At 45.7% G+C, this 14,301-nt stretch overlaps 1 protein-coding gene across 2 annotated transcripts in view; it reads right to left on the reverse strand.

Annotated features, from left to right (window-relative positions):
- Positions 1-14,301, reverse strand: part of tmprss9 (transmembrane serine protease 9) — a 63,077-nt gene that overhangs the window by 8,974 nt on the left and 39,802 nt on the right. For both annotated transcript variants that reach the window (XM_078198794.1, XM_078198793.1), the window contains exons 7-9: positions 11,613-11,749; positions 5,204-5,450; positions 1,818-1,934 (exon numbers count right to left, since the gene is read on the reverse strand). In XM_078198794.1, the coding sequence (XP_078054920.1) occupies positions 1,818-1,934; positions 5,204-5,450; positions 11,613-11,749 (501 nt within the window). The remainder of the gene's footprint in view (positions 1-1,817; positions 1,935-5,203; positions 5,451-11,612; positions 11,750-14,301) is intronic.

The following is a 14,301-nucleotide window of genomic DNA, read 5'->3' on the forward strand; positions in this document are numbered from 1 at the left end:
TTAATTGAGTAAGTCCTGCCCTGGTTCGATCTACCAAAACGCATCACGTCGCATTTGGAGTCATAGAGGTTTACAGCATGGAAACAGGCCCTTCGGCTCAACTTGTCCTTGCTGCCCTTTTTTTAAAAATCCCTAAGCTAGTCCCAATTGCCTGCATTTGGCCCATATCCCTCTATACCCATCTTACCCATGTAACTATCTAAATGCTTTTTAAAAGACAAAATTGTACCTGCCTCTACTACTACCTCTGGCAGCTTGTTCCAGACACTCATCACCCTCTGTGTGAAATAATTGCCCCTCTGGACACTTTTGTATCTCTCCCCTCTCACCTTAAACCTATGCCCTCTACTTTAGACTCCCCTACCTTTGGGAAAAGATATTGACTATCGAGCTGATCTATGCCCCTCATTATTTTATAGATCTCTATAAGATCACCCCTCAGCCTTCTACGCCAGCCTCTCCTGATAACTCAAACTATCATGTTCCAGTAGCATCCGAGTAAATCTTTACTGCACTCTTTTTAGTTTAATAATATCCTTTCTATAATAGGGTGACCAGAACTGTTTAATTTATTTAAATTTATCTAATTTATCTAAATTATCTAGATTGAACTCCATCTGCCCTTCATCAGACCACTGGCCCAATTGATCAAGATCCTGTTGCGATCCGAGATAACTTCCTTCACTGTCCACTATGCCACCAATCTTGGTGTCATCTGCAAACTTACTAACCACGCCTCCTAAATTCTCATCCAAATCATTAATATAAATAACAAGTAACAGTGGAACCAGGGCACCGATCCCTCAGGCACATCGCTGGTCACAGGCCTCCAGTTTGAGATACAAGCCTCTACAACCACCCTCTGTCTTTTGTCATCAAGCCAATTGCCCCGTCAGTTGCCCCCAACAGTTGCCCTGCCTAACTGAGAATGGCTAACCAGTCTGAGTGAGAACGGCTGCCCAGTCTGAGTGAGAACGGCTGCCCAGTCCGAGTGAGAATGGCTACCCAGTCTAACTGAGAACCACTGTCCAGTCTGAGTGAGAACATCTGCCCAGTCTGAGTGAGAACATCTGCCTAGTCTAACTGAGAAGGGCTGCCCAGATTGCATGAGAACAACTTCCCTGTCTGAGACAGAATGGCTGCCCTGTAGCTCATTCCCAAACTGGAGTGAGAATGACGGTACAGTCAGAGGAACAGGAGCAGGTTTGGTGGAGCAGGACAGGGGGGGTTTCAATCATATTAGATCACAAGCGCACATCGTCACAGTGGCATGTTTTTAAAAACATTAATCTATCCTCTTGTGAAGTGCCAATAAAGTACTTTACCAGATATCCTCTTTTTAAAAATGTATTTATTCATGGGATGTGGGCCAGCATTTATTGCCCATCCCCGAGGGTATTTAAGGGTCAACCACATTGCTGTGAATCTGGAGTCACGTGTAGGCCAGACCAGGACGGCAGATTTCCTTCCCTAAAGGACATTCGTGAATCAGTTGGATTTTTTTGACAATTGTTTCATGGCCATCGTTAGACTTTTCAATTCCAGATTTTTATTGAATTCAAATTTCACCATCTGCCTTGGTGTGATTCGAACGCAGTGAATGGTGGAAAAGGCTTGTGGTGCTGATGGACCTACACCTGTTCCTAGATGTTGCTTCAGGAGAGTTTGATGTTACCCTCAGCTTAACAATGGAGCACATCCTTCCAAGACTCGGGAACGTTGGATATTCAGTGATGGGCCCTTGTTATCAGGAACAGATTTCTGTCCCTAAATTACACGTACTTGCCCTTTCAGGCAGATGAAGTCATTGTACTCACTGCAGTTTTCTTCATCAGACCCTGAGGCACAGTCTACAACGCTGTCACACTCTGCGTTGTGTTTTTCGATACAACTGTTGCTGGAACACTTGAAAGTAGAGTCTGTACATTGAACTTCTAAAAGATGGAAGAAGACATTAATTTGAGGTTTTATATAACCCCTAATCAAAGCTAATTCCTCCCCCCCCCTCTTGTGGATGGCCGCCATTGTGTCCTCCCTCAAACATCCCCCAGTTCTGGTCGCCGCACTACCAGAAGGACGTGGAGGCGTTAGAGAGGGTGCAGAGAAGGTTTACCAGGATGTTGCCTGGTATGGAGGATCTTAGCTATGAGGAGAGATTGGGTAAACTGGGGTTGTTCTCCCTGGAAAGACGGAGAATGAGGGGAGATCTAACAGAGGTGTACAAGATTATGAAGGTTATAGATAGGGTGAACAGTGGGAAGCTTTTTCCCAGGTCGGAGGTGACGATCACGAGGGGTCACGGGCTCAAGGTGAGAGGGGCGAAGTATAACTCAGATATCAGAGGGACGTTTTTTACACAGAGGGTGGTGGGGGCCTGGAATGCGCTGCCAAGTAGGGTGGTGGAGGCAGGCACGCTGACATCGTTTAAGACTTACCTGGATAGTCACATGAGCAGCCTGGGAATGGAGGGACACAAACGATTGGTCTAGTTGGACCAAGGAGCGGCACAGGCTTGGAGGGCCGAAGGGCCTGTTTCCTGTGCTGTACTGTTCTTTGTTCTTTGTTCACCCCAAACCCTTCAGGAGCGGGGGCAAATTGAGGGAGAATGACAGCGACCTCTCTTTATTCTTTGTCTGGGTGGAGGAATGGGGAGATAAATTAAGGATTGAGGTGGAGGACGGTGTGCTCCGTATTTCAAGCAGAGTCAGGAGAAGCAGCAGCAACAATGTGCTGAGAGAGGGCAGTCAGTGAAAGAGAGTGAAACCTGGGGACATGGTGGGTAAAATAGATTGTTTCCACTGGTGGATCCATGGGGAACAAGCGGATATGAGACTTAATTTTCACTGCACTCAGTTAGCAGCCCAAGCTCTGAAACAGAGATACAGGAAAGCTGAGTGCCGCTGGTTTATTGTGAAAGTGGAGGAGCTGGGGAATTCACATACTCCTGAGTTTTTAAAACATTCTACAGGCCAAGTCCTGAAACAGGCACAGGGCCATTTCCTTGCATATTTAAATTGATCCAGTACTGATTTCGACCATAAGATCATAAGGTGTAGGCCATTTATCTCTGGAATTCTCTGCCCACTGAGGTGGTGGAGGCTACCTCGCTGAATATGTTTAAAGCGCGGATGGATGGATTCCTGATCGGTAAGGGAATTAAGGGTTATGGGGATCAGGCGGGTAAGTGGTACTGATCCACGTCAGATCAGCCATGATCTTATTGAATGGCGGGGCAGGCTCGAGGGGCTAGATGGCCTACTCCTGCTCCTATTTCTTATGTTCTTATGTTCTTATTTGGCCCATCGAGTCTGCTCTGCCATTCAATGAGATCATGACTGATCTGATATGAGGATCCTCAACTCCACTTTCCCCCATAACCCTTGATTCCCTTACTGATTAAAAATATATCTATCTCAGCCTTGAACATACTTAACAACCCAGCCGCTACAGCTCTCTGTGGTAAAGAATTCCACAGATTCACTATCCTTGGAGAGAAGAAATTCCTCCTCATCTCTGTCTTAAACGAGCGACTGCTTACTCTGAGATTATGCCCTCTTCCACAAGAGGAACCAACCTCTCAGCGTTTATCAAGCCCTCTGAGAATCCTATCTGTCTCAATAAGGTCGTCTCTCGCTCTTCTAAATTCCACTGAGCACAGGCCCAACCTACTCAACCTCCCCTCATGAGAAAATCCCTCCATCCCGGGGTCAACTTAATGAACCTTCTCTGGACTGTCTCCAATGCCAGTACATATTTCCTTAGATATGGGGACCAAGACTGTTAACAACATTCCAGTTCTGTAGAAGGGTCATATGGACTTGAAATTTTAACCCTGTTTCTCCCTCCATAGATGCTGCCAGACCTGCTGAGTTTATCCAGCTTCTTCTGTTTTTATCATAATATTCCAGGTGTGGTCGAATTAGTGTTGTATAGTTTTAGCAAGACTTCCCTATTTTTGTACTCAATTCCCTTTGAAATAAAGGCCAACATTCTATTTGCCTTCCCTGTTACCTGCTGAACATGGATGCTAAGCTTTTTATGATTTATGCACGAGGTCTCCCAAATCCCTTTGAGCTGGAGCTTTCCGCAGTCTTTCTTTATTTAAATAATATTCAGCTCCTTTATTCCTCCTACCAAAGTGCATAACTTCACATTTTCCTTCATTATATTCCATTTGCCAAGTTTTTGCCCACCTCACTCAACCAGTCTGTGTCCCTCTGTAGACTCATCGTGCCATCCCACCACCGACTTGGTAATGGTATCTTCATATCTCTTGTCCAAGTCATTAATATTAATCTCAGGCAGTGTGGTCAGCTAAAGATACTCAGCACAAATTAGATGCAGGACCTTAGGCCCAGTAATTGGATCTTTCTACAACCAACATGTGGAGAAAATGCAGACCAATTGTAACTGTTGTTTATCCAAATAAGCTTTGCTGGATGTGGCCCATGCCAAGTGCCAGGATTTCTTGAACAGGCCCAATTTAAATGGAGTTTGACCCATCCCTGCTGCCTCCCCCTCTCCCGCCACTAACGCACTCTGCATAGTGATTGGAGATAGGATTTCCCTCCTCTATCACACACACACACTCACAGACACACACACAGACACACACACACACTCACATGCCCACACACACTCACACACACTCACACACACCAACACACACACACACTCACAGGCACACACACACATACACACAAACAACACACACACACATACCCACACACACACATACCCACACACCCTCACAGACACGCACACACATTGGGGACAGGATTTCCCTCCTCTATCACACCCACACACACACCCACACATGCACACACACACACACTCACAGACACACACGCACATTGGGGATAGGATTTCCTTCCTCTATCAGGAAGAGTTGAAGGAGAAAATCAGGAAATCATCATGCGGAGAAATGTCAGGCATCACAGACACGAACTGAATCAGTAACCTGGTCCTTTCACTCTAACGCACAACACACACACACTCACATACAACACAAACACATGCACACACAACACACACAGACGCACACACACAGACACACACACACACACAACGCACACAGACACACACACACACAAAACAGACAACCCTAAAGCATATGTGTCTTCAAATCAAGCTCAGTGATTAATCTGATCCCCCCCCCAGCCACCCCATACTCCCACAGCCAATGTTCAGTGTGAATACCCACCTAATTGTAAGTTAGGGACAGCAGTGCTTTGTTTAATCGAAGCAACATGTTCCGGACTGGTCTCTATGGGAGGAAACGTTACGTTGACGTGTGACATTATGAGCTGGGCCCAGTCCCGGATTGTGGTCACTCTTGTGTAGACACCAGGTTTGTTTGGTTGGGCGCAGCCATCTCCCCAGCTCACAATACCAGCCAGGAACCATTTGCCCGGCGACTCCTCACAAACCATCGGGCCGCCAGAGTCACCCTGAGAGGAAGGGGTACAGAGCAGAAATTATTATGCATCCTAAAACATCCAGAACTTCCCAAACTGATTTCCAACGTGGCCCCACTTACGGGCGGCACGGTAACATAGTGGTTAGCACTGCTGCTTCACAGCTCCAGGGACCTGGGTTCGATTCCCGGCTTGGGTCACTGTCTGTGTGGAGTTTGCACATTCTCCCCGCATCTGCGTGGGTTTCCTCCGGGTGCTCCAGTTTCCTCCCACAGTCCAAAGATGGGCGGGTTAGGTTGATTGGCCAAGCTAAATTGCCCCTTAGTGTCCCGGGATGCGTAGATTAGAGGAATTAGTGGGTAAATATGAGGGTTAGAGGGATTAGCAGGTAAATATGTAGGGATACGGGGATAGGGCCTGGGTGGGATTGTTGTCGGTGCAGACTCGATGGGTCAAATGGCCTCTTTCTGCACTGTAGGGTTTCTATGGTTTCACTTAACATCTAAAAATTAATGTGACCCCCCCCCCCCCCCCCGCAGACACCAGCAAAAACAAAACAGCAAAATAACATTCAGTTTATCATTATTAAAGTTCACATATTACCTCAAATAAACCTGCAGGAAGAAGGAATGATCATCGTGTTATATAAGAAGCCACTGGTTTTGGTGATTACAGAGACGCAATATAGATTTGAACTAACGTTGATCTTTGGAAAAGTCCAAACACAGCGCCACCCCCAGGCATAACCTTCCACTGCGTCTAGCTGTTGAATAGGATTTGACCAGGGTTGTTACCCTGACATTTACTCTGGGCTCTGATTTTGTTAATGTTGCACAATTCCCATGAGCTGAACTGCAAAACATGAAACACTATCGAGAACTTCCGCCTAACTTGCTCTTCTCACAGAAACATCTCTCCCCCACTCCCTGGATTTCTCAACATCCAGAGGGGTAAAACTGTAAGTCGGGATACAGCAGGAAATGTGGCAAAGGAATGGTCTTCATGCGGGGAGGGGGGGACTCACTGGCATCATCTCCACAAACGCAAAGCATGTTTTTCTCCTCCAGTTTTGTGTTTCAAACTTTTAGAAATGAGTGGTGGGGTTCCGCAGGGATCTGTGCTAGGACCCCAACTCTTCACATTATATATTGAACTGAATGTATTATCTCCGAATTTGCAGATAATACAAAATTGGGAAGGAGGGTGAGCTGTGAGAAGGATGCAGAGATGCTTCAGCATAAATTGGACAGGCTGAGTGTGTGGACATCTGCATGGCAGACGCAGTATAATGTGGATAAATGTGAGATCCACTTTGGTAGCAATAATAGGAAGACAGATTATTACTTGAATGGGTGTAAATTGAGAGAGGTGGATACTCAGCGAGGCTTTGGAGTCCTCGTGCATCAGTCGCTGAAAGTAAGCACACAGGTACAGCAGGCAGTAAAGAATGCAAATGGTATGTGGGCCTTCATATCGAGAGGATTTGAGCAGAGGGATAGGGATGCTTTGCTGCAATTGTGTAGGGCGTTGGTGAGGCCACACCTGGAGTATTGTGTGCAGTTTTGGTACCCTTATCCGAGGAAGGATGTCTTTACTATAGAGGGAGTACAGCAAAGGTTTACCAGGCTGATTCCTAGGATGGCAGGACTGTCATATAAGGAAAGACTAAGTCAGTTAGGATTATATTCACTGGAGTTTAGAGGAGTGAGAAGGGATTTCATAGAAACTTATAAAATTCTAACAGGGTTAGACAGGGTAGAAACAATGTTCCCAATGGTGGGGGAGTCCAGAACTAGGGGTCATTGTTTGAGGATAACGGGTAAACCTTTTAGAACTGAGGTGAGGAGAAATTTCTTCACCCAGAGCATGGTGAATGTGTGGAATTCACTACCACCGAGGCCAAAATGTTGTCTGATTTCAAGTAGAAAGTAGATGTAGCTCTTGGGGCAAAAGGGATCAAGGGATAGGGGGGAAGGGGGGGATCAGGATATTGAATTTAATGATCAGCCATGATCATAATGAATGGTGGAGCAGGCGCGGAGGGCTGAATGGCCTCTTCCTGGTTCTGGTTTCTATGTTTCTATGTTAAGTGAATCAAAAACAATTATGAATAAACTGCAATCTTAAGATGAGCTTCATCAACAGGGTAGTAATCTGAGCAAGTGATCAGTTCTTGGAAAGAATCCCTGGCAATGAGTTACATTGAGGACAGAAAAAATAATAGCTCGATGTAATAACTCTGATGCACACATATAAAGACAATTTAAACAAACCTTGACCGGCCCCTGTTGCAGCATTTGAAGCTTTCATTGTTTTTTGCCAAAATGTTTTAAATAATATATTTCATTTCAAAGAAACAACTGCTGGTTACAGGCGATTCACGCCCAGTTGAGTGAAATATTATCCAGTTCATTGCTCAGGCTCTGATTTTATTCTGTACAATATTTAGATGAAGGGGATCAGGTGGATGTGTATCAAGAATCACTGGTCCAGGGTGGTTTAAAGAAACAACATTCACTGCCTCAGCAATGTCTCTACTTTGATTACTTTGATTTGGATGGCACGGTGGCACAGTGGTTAGCACTGCTGCCTCACAGCGCCAGGGACCCGGGTTCAATCCCAGCCTTGGGTGACTCGGTTTGGAGTTTGCACGTTCTACCCGTGTCTACGTTGGTTTCCTCCGGGTTCTCCGGTTTCCTCCCACAGTCAAAAGATGTGCAAGTTAGGTGAACTGGCCATGCTAAATTGCCTCTTAGTGTCCAAAGATGTGTAGGTTAGGTGGATTAGCCACAGTAAATGTGTGGGGTTACGGGGGTAGGGCAGGGGAGAGGGCCTGGGTAAGATACTCTGTCAGAGAATCGGTGCAGACTCGATGGGCCAAATGGCCTCTTCTGCATTGTAGAGATTCTATGAACTCTCTTTTGGGTTTTGTTTCCAAGGAGCAGGTGAAGGGATGAAATTGGTGATAGCAATCTTTATCTTTTCTCCCTGATGAGGTAACTGTGACATCGGGCAATGTCTGATCATCCGCCTAAACTTCACTTCCATCACTGCCATTTGGGGGTGTGGGAAGTGGAGGGGGTGGTGTACCACAGGCACCTGAATCAAACATCCATTTTACACAATCCCATAATCTCAGGCCAAGACTGGGAGTTGGGCACTGGTCAGGTGGGAGAGAAAGGATTGTGTGAGGAGCTGGAAAAGGAAAGGAAATACTTGCATTTCCATAGCCAATCTCAGGACGCCCCAAAGCCAATGAAATTCTTTAGAAGTGTCGTCACTGTTGTGATGCAGGAAATGTGGCAGCTACTATGTGCAGAGCAAGCTCCCACAAACAGCAGTGAGATAATGACCACATAATGTGTTCTTTTTTGTGATTGGATTGAGGCAGAAATGTTACCCTAGACACCCTTCGTCAAATGAGTGCCATGCATCTATCTGATAGGGCAGACAGGCCCTTACCATCTCACCTGAAAGAAAGCACCTCTGACAGTGCAGCACTGCCTCAGCCCTGCACTGGAGTGTCTGCTTTGTTTTTTTGTGGACTTTAAACCCACAACCTCTTGACTCTGAGGTGAGAGTGCAACCCACTGGGCCACGGCTGACACTGGAACAAAATGGACGGTGGGAGAGCCTGGTTGATGGGAGGGGGGATAGATGATGGGAGAGGGCAGATGTTGGGGGTGACGGTGAGGGGGAATTATAAGAGGGGGTCCATAGGACCATAGAAATTATACAGCACAGGAGGGAGCCATTCGGTCCATCTTGTCCATGTCGACCCAAAGACACCCAGGTGCCCTTTCTAATCCCATCTTCCTGCACATGGCCCATAGCCCTGTAGCTTACAGCACTTAAGGCGCAGATCCAGGTACTTTTTAAACAAGTTTAGGGTCTCTGCCTCCACCACCCACTCAGGCAGCGAATTCCAGACACCAACCACCCTCTCCATGAAAAAGTTTTTCCTCATGTCCCCCTAATCCTTAGCTTGAATCTTTGACCCCTGGTTTTTGAATTCTCTGTCAAGGGAAACAGGTTCCTCCTGTCCACTCTATCTCTATCTCTCACTATTTTGTATACCTCAAACATGTCAGCCCTCAGCCTTCTCTGTTCCAAGGGAAACAACCCCAACCTCTCTAATCTCTCCTAGTAGCTACAATTCTCCAGCTCTGGCAATATTCTAGTAAATCTTCTGTGCGCTCTCTCCAGTGCAATTACATTCTTCCTGTACCAGAACCACACACAACACTCCCATTGTGGCCTCACCGGTGTCTTATACAATTCTATCATTACATCCCTACTTTTGTATTCTGCACATCTGCCAGTAAAGGAGAGCATTCCATGTGCCTTCTTTAGGACACAAATATAGGAATCATAGAAATCCTACAGTGCAGAAGGAGGCCATTCGGCCCATCGAGTCTGCACCGACCACAATCCCACCCAGGCCCTACCCCCACATATTTACCCACTAATCCACGCATCTCAGGACACTAAGGGGCAATTTTTAACCTGGCCAATCAACCCAACCCACACATCTTTGGACTGTGGGAGGAAACCGGAGCACCCGGAGAAAACCCACGCAGACACGAGGAGAATGTGCAAACTCCACACAGACAGTGACCCGAGCCGGGAATCGAACCCGGGACCCTGGAGCTGTGAAGCAGCAGTGCTAACCACTGTGCCATCGTGCTGCCCCTTTACAACCTTATCTACCTGTATTGCTGCCTTTAGGGACCTGTGCACTTCCACACCAAGATCTCTCATTTCATCTACCCCTCTCAGTATATTCCTGTATACTGTGTTACTCCTTTTTACTGTTTGACCTCACACTTATCAGGGTTGAACTCCTTCTGCCACTTTCTTGCCCACTCCACCAACCCATCTATATAATTTTGGAGCTTACAACTACCCTCTACACTATCCACTACACGGCCAATTATTGTGTCATCTGCAAATTTTCCAATCAGCCCCCCCCCACATTCAAGTCCAAATCATTAATACATAAAACAAACAGCAGGAGTCCCAACACTGAGCCCTCTGGAATACCACTTGAAACAGCTTTCCATTCACAAGGGCAGCCATAGACCATTGCCCTTTGTTGCTAAGCTAACTTTGGATCCAATTCGCTACAATACCCTGCACCCCATGGGCTTTTATTTTTTTGATCAGTCTGTCATGTGGAACCTTGTCAAATGCCTTACTAAAATCTATGTAGACAACATCACTGCACTACCCTCACTGATCTTCTTGTCACTTTCTCAAAGAATTCAATCAAATTTGTCAGGCATGACCCTCCCTCAACAAAGTCATGCTGACTACCGGTCACGAGCCCATGAAGATGGGATTAGAAAGGGCACCTGGGTGTCTTTGAGTCAGCATGGACAAGATGGACCGAATGGCCCCCTTCTGTGCTGTATAATTTCTATGGTCCTTTGGACCCCCTCTTATAATTCTCCCTCACCCTGCCCCCAACACCTGCCCTCTCCCATCATTTATCCCCCTTCCCATCAACCATGCTCTCCCACCGTCCATTTTGTTCCAGTGTCAGCCGTGGCCCAGTGGGTTGCACTCTCACCTCAGAGTCCAGAGGTTGTGGGTTTAAAGTCCATAAGAAAAACAAAGCTGACACTCCACTTACTAAGTGACAGTTTATCTGATCTCTCAGGATTGAGTCTAATAATTTGCCCACCGCCGATGTAAGACGATAATTATTTGGCATGTCCTTCCCACCCTTCGATGGGGTAAGGGTGTGATAGTGGGAGAGGACATCAGATGGGAGATGTTGGAAGGAGGTAGATAGTGGAAGGGGCATATTTCAGTACTTGCCAAAATGATTGAAGGTGATATTCTTTGTGAAGTATAACTAAATTAAGATTGGTTGTAGTCTGTACAAATCAGATTTAGTTGGCTAGATACACATGTATTTGCAAGTGACATTATGAACACTCAGATTCATTACATTGAGGATGCTTGCGACCAGTGAGAAATGCTCATCTAATCAGACTGGGCTGGATTCAGCTCCTGGTCCCAAAGGTGCAAGGGGATGATTGGCCCTGGTCATCTAAAGGGCTCAACTTTGGATTGACAAATCCACACATGCAGTTAATAAACCACCCTGGTGGCAAAACCAAAAGAAGCACATTTGGGGTGGGAGCAGAACGTGGGGAGATGCTGCCTTGATCTGGCCACGTTACTGACCTGACAGGAATCCACTTTGCCAGACATGAATCCAGCGCATATCATTTCTGGAGTTACAAACTTGCCGTAGAGTCTGACACATTCGCTTTGATTGAAGATCTGAACAGTGGCTTTCTGTAGCATGATGGGGAAAGAATCTGCCACAGAAATAGAAGAATAAAGAAAGTGTGAGCTATACGACATCACTAATTTAACAGCCATCATACCGTTAATGTATGTACAGAATTTGACATCTGCCTGAGAATTTCTAAGGTCAGTATGGGTCCTTTATAAACTGTTCTGTGCTCTAAACTGGTCACTGCTTTGGGCCACAAATTCCAAATTGTACCATTTGACAGAATGGAAAGGCCACACTCCATTTCAACAGTGCTTTCTGGGTAGGAATATGTCATATGGACCTGCCTGTACCCACAAATAAACCTTTATAATTATATTACAAGAAGGAGGGTGGTTAAAAGCAATGTGGGCCTCTTCAAACTCAAACTACACGGGAAAATAAGGGAATAACTTAAATATTAAACAATTACTTTGCATCAGTTTTTAAAGAAGAACAAGAAGACAATGGGGCAATCCAATGAAAAAAGTTCTAAGTCTAGAACGAGCGTGAAAACATGGGTGTTTCTGATCCGTATTTGGGGCGAGTCGAAATCTGCGATCTCATGCACTTAGAGAACAAAGAACCCTCAAAAACCATTTCTCATCAGTGGGAGGAAAGGCGGGGGCAGGGCTCAGCGCCCCAAAACACTGGCTGAGAGCAGCAGAGGGCACCACTGCGTATGCGCAGGTCTCCATGTCCTAAACACGACACCCCTCCCAGGGGCCTGCAGCCTATCATGACCAACCCCCACCCCACCTCCCCCCACCCCTCGGACAGATCCACTGAAGCAGCTTTGCAAAATGCTGGCTAGATGACATCTGGAATACTGGGAGCAGTTCAGAACACCACAACGTAGGAAGGATATACTGGCCTTGGACGGAGTTCAGTGCAGATTAGCTACAATAAAACTGGATGCCAAGGGTTAAACTACACTTAGACTAAGGCAATATATTGCAGATGCTGAAGATCTGATATAGAAACAATAAGTCCTGGAAATATTCAGCAGGTCTGTGGAGAGAGAAACAGAATCAATCTCTTGATCAACTCTGTTTCTAATACACAAACAGGTGCTGCATTCCCTGGTGATTAGTGAATGGGAATTGATAGTTTCTCCTATTTCTGCTGCTTGGTGAGTCCAGGACAAGGGAACAGTCTAAAAGTTAGAGGCCGACCTTTCAGGAGGGAAATTAGGAAACATTTCTACATGCTAAAGGTTGGTAGAAATTTGGATTTCTCTTCAATAAACTGCAATTGTTACTTCCAAATCTAAGATTGATAGATTTTTGTTAAACAAAGGGATTAAGTGATATGAGGCAATGGAGTTAGGATACAGATCAGCCACAATCTCATTGAAGAGCAGAACAGGGAGTAAAATGGCCTCACCTTGTTCCTACAGCTTCTGTTTTATTTATTACAAAGACAAAACATGAATTTGATCTTTTTAAAGTAAGTTGTGAAGTGCTGCCAAATGGATGAAGCCTGTCAAATGTGGTGACCAGCAGAATTCAAGATTCAACAATTCAATACAATCTCAAGATGGCGTCGGGACGAGGCAACTTCTTGCAAGCTGTGCCCAGCACACCTTCTAATTCTATCTTTTACTCTCGTTCTATACTTCTAAAACTTCATTCTAACTCATTTACATTCTGCACACTCTTGTTTCCTTCCCTGTGTACGGTATGCTTTGTCTGTATAGCGCAAGAAACAATACTTTTCACTAATACATGTGACAATAATAAGTTAAATCAAATCAAATCAAATCAAATTCCATGAAGATCCACTCCGTTCAGGTACTGAGAAGGTTATTTCAATTGCGAGATCAAGGGATGAGAGCAAGCAAGCAGAACAAAGGACAACGGGCAGGTTGTGCTGGAAGGCAGTGAGAGTCACTGCTCGATATAATGCACAACTTCAGATTTTGGGGTAGGTCCTGGGGCAACATAGAGATAACATATCAGCACCCCGGGATCAGGCATCGTCATGGCTGTGCTGCACCTCATCAGGTCGCACTGCTTCTGTCAATGAGTAGCACATCATTCAATGTAACATGTTGCTGAGTGTCATGATTTAAATTGCACAATGATAAATGTGGGGTTCCCATGGTTACAAAGCGTCTGCAGTACGTGTATCAACATTAAACAGAGGGAGAGCAGCAAAATAGCAGAAATTCCAGAGGGAAGCGCTGCAGAGGGACAGCACCAAATCCCTGCACTTAGTGGAATGACTCCATAGTTCCAGCGTCCAAACTCTCTCAAGTTCTTGGAACATCCCTATCAAGATTTACTAGGATGCTGCTGGGACTTGATGGTTTGAGTTATAAGGAGAGGCTGGGTAGACTGGGACTTTTTTCCCTGGAGCGTAAGAGGCCTGGGGTGATTTTATAGAGGTCTATAAAATAATGAGGGGCATAGATCAGCTAGATAGTCAACATCTTTTTCCAAAGGTAGAGGAGTCTAAAACTAGAGGGCATAGGTTTAAGGTGAGAGGGGAGAGATACAAATGGGCAGGGGCATTTTTATGCACACAGAGGGTGGTGAGTGTCTGGAACAAGCTGCCAGGGGTAGTAACAGAGGCGGGTACAATTTTGTCTTT

This window comes from Mustelus asterias, chromosome 26 (genome assembly GCF_964213995.1).
Source record: "Mustelus asterias chromosome 26, sMusAst1.hap1.1, whole genome shotgun sequence".
NCBI classification, from domain to species: Eukaryota; Metazoa; Chordata; class Chondrichthyes; order Carcharhiniformes; family Triakidae; genus Mustelus; species Mustelus asterias.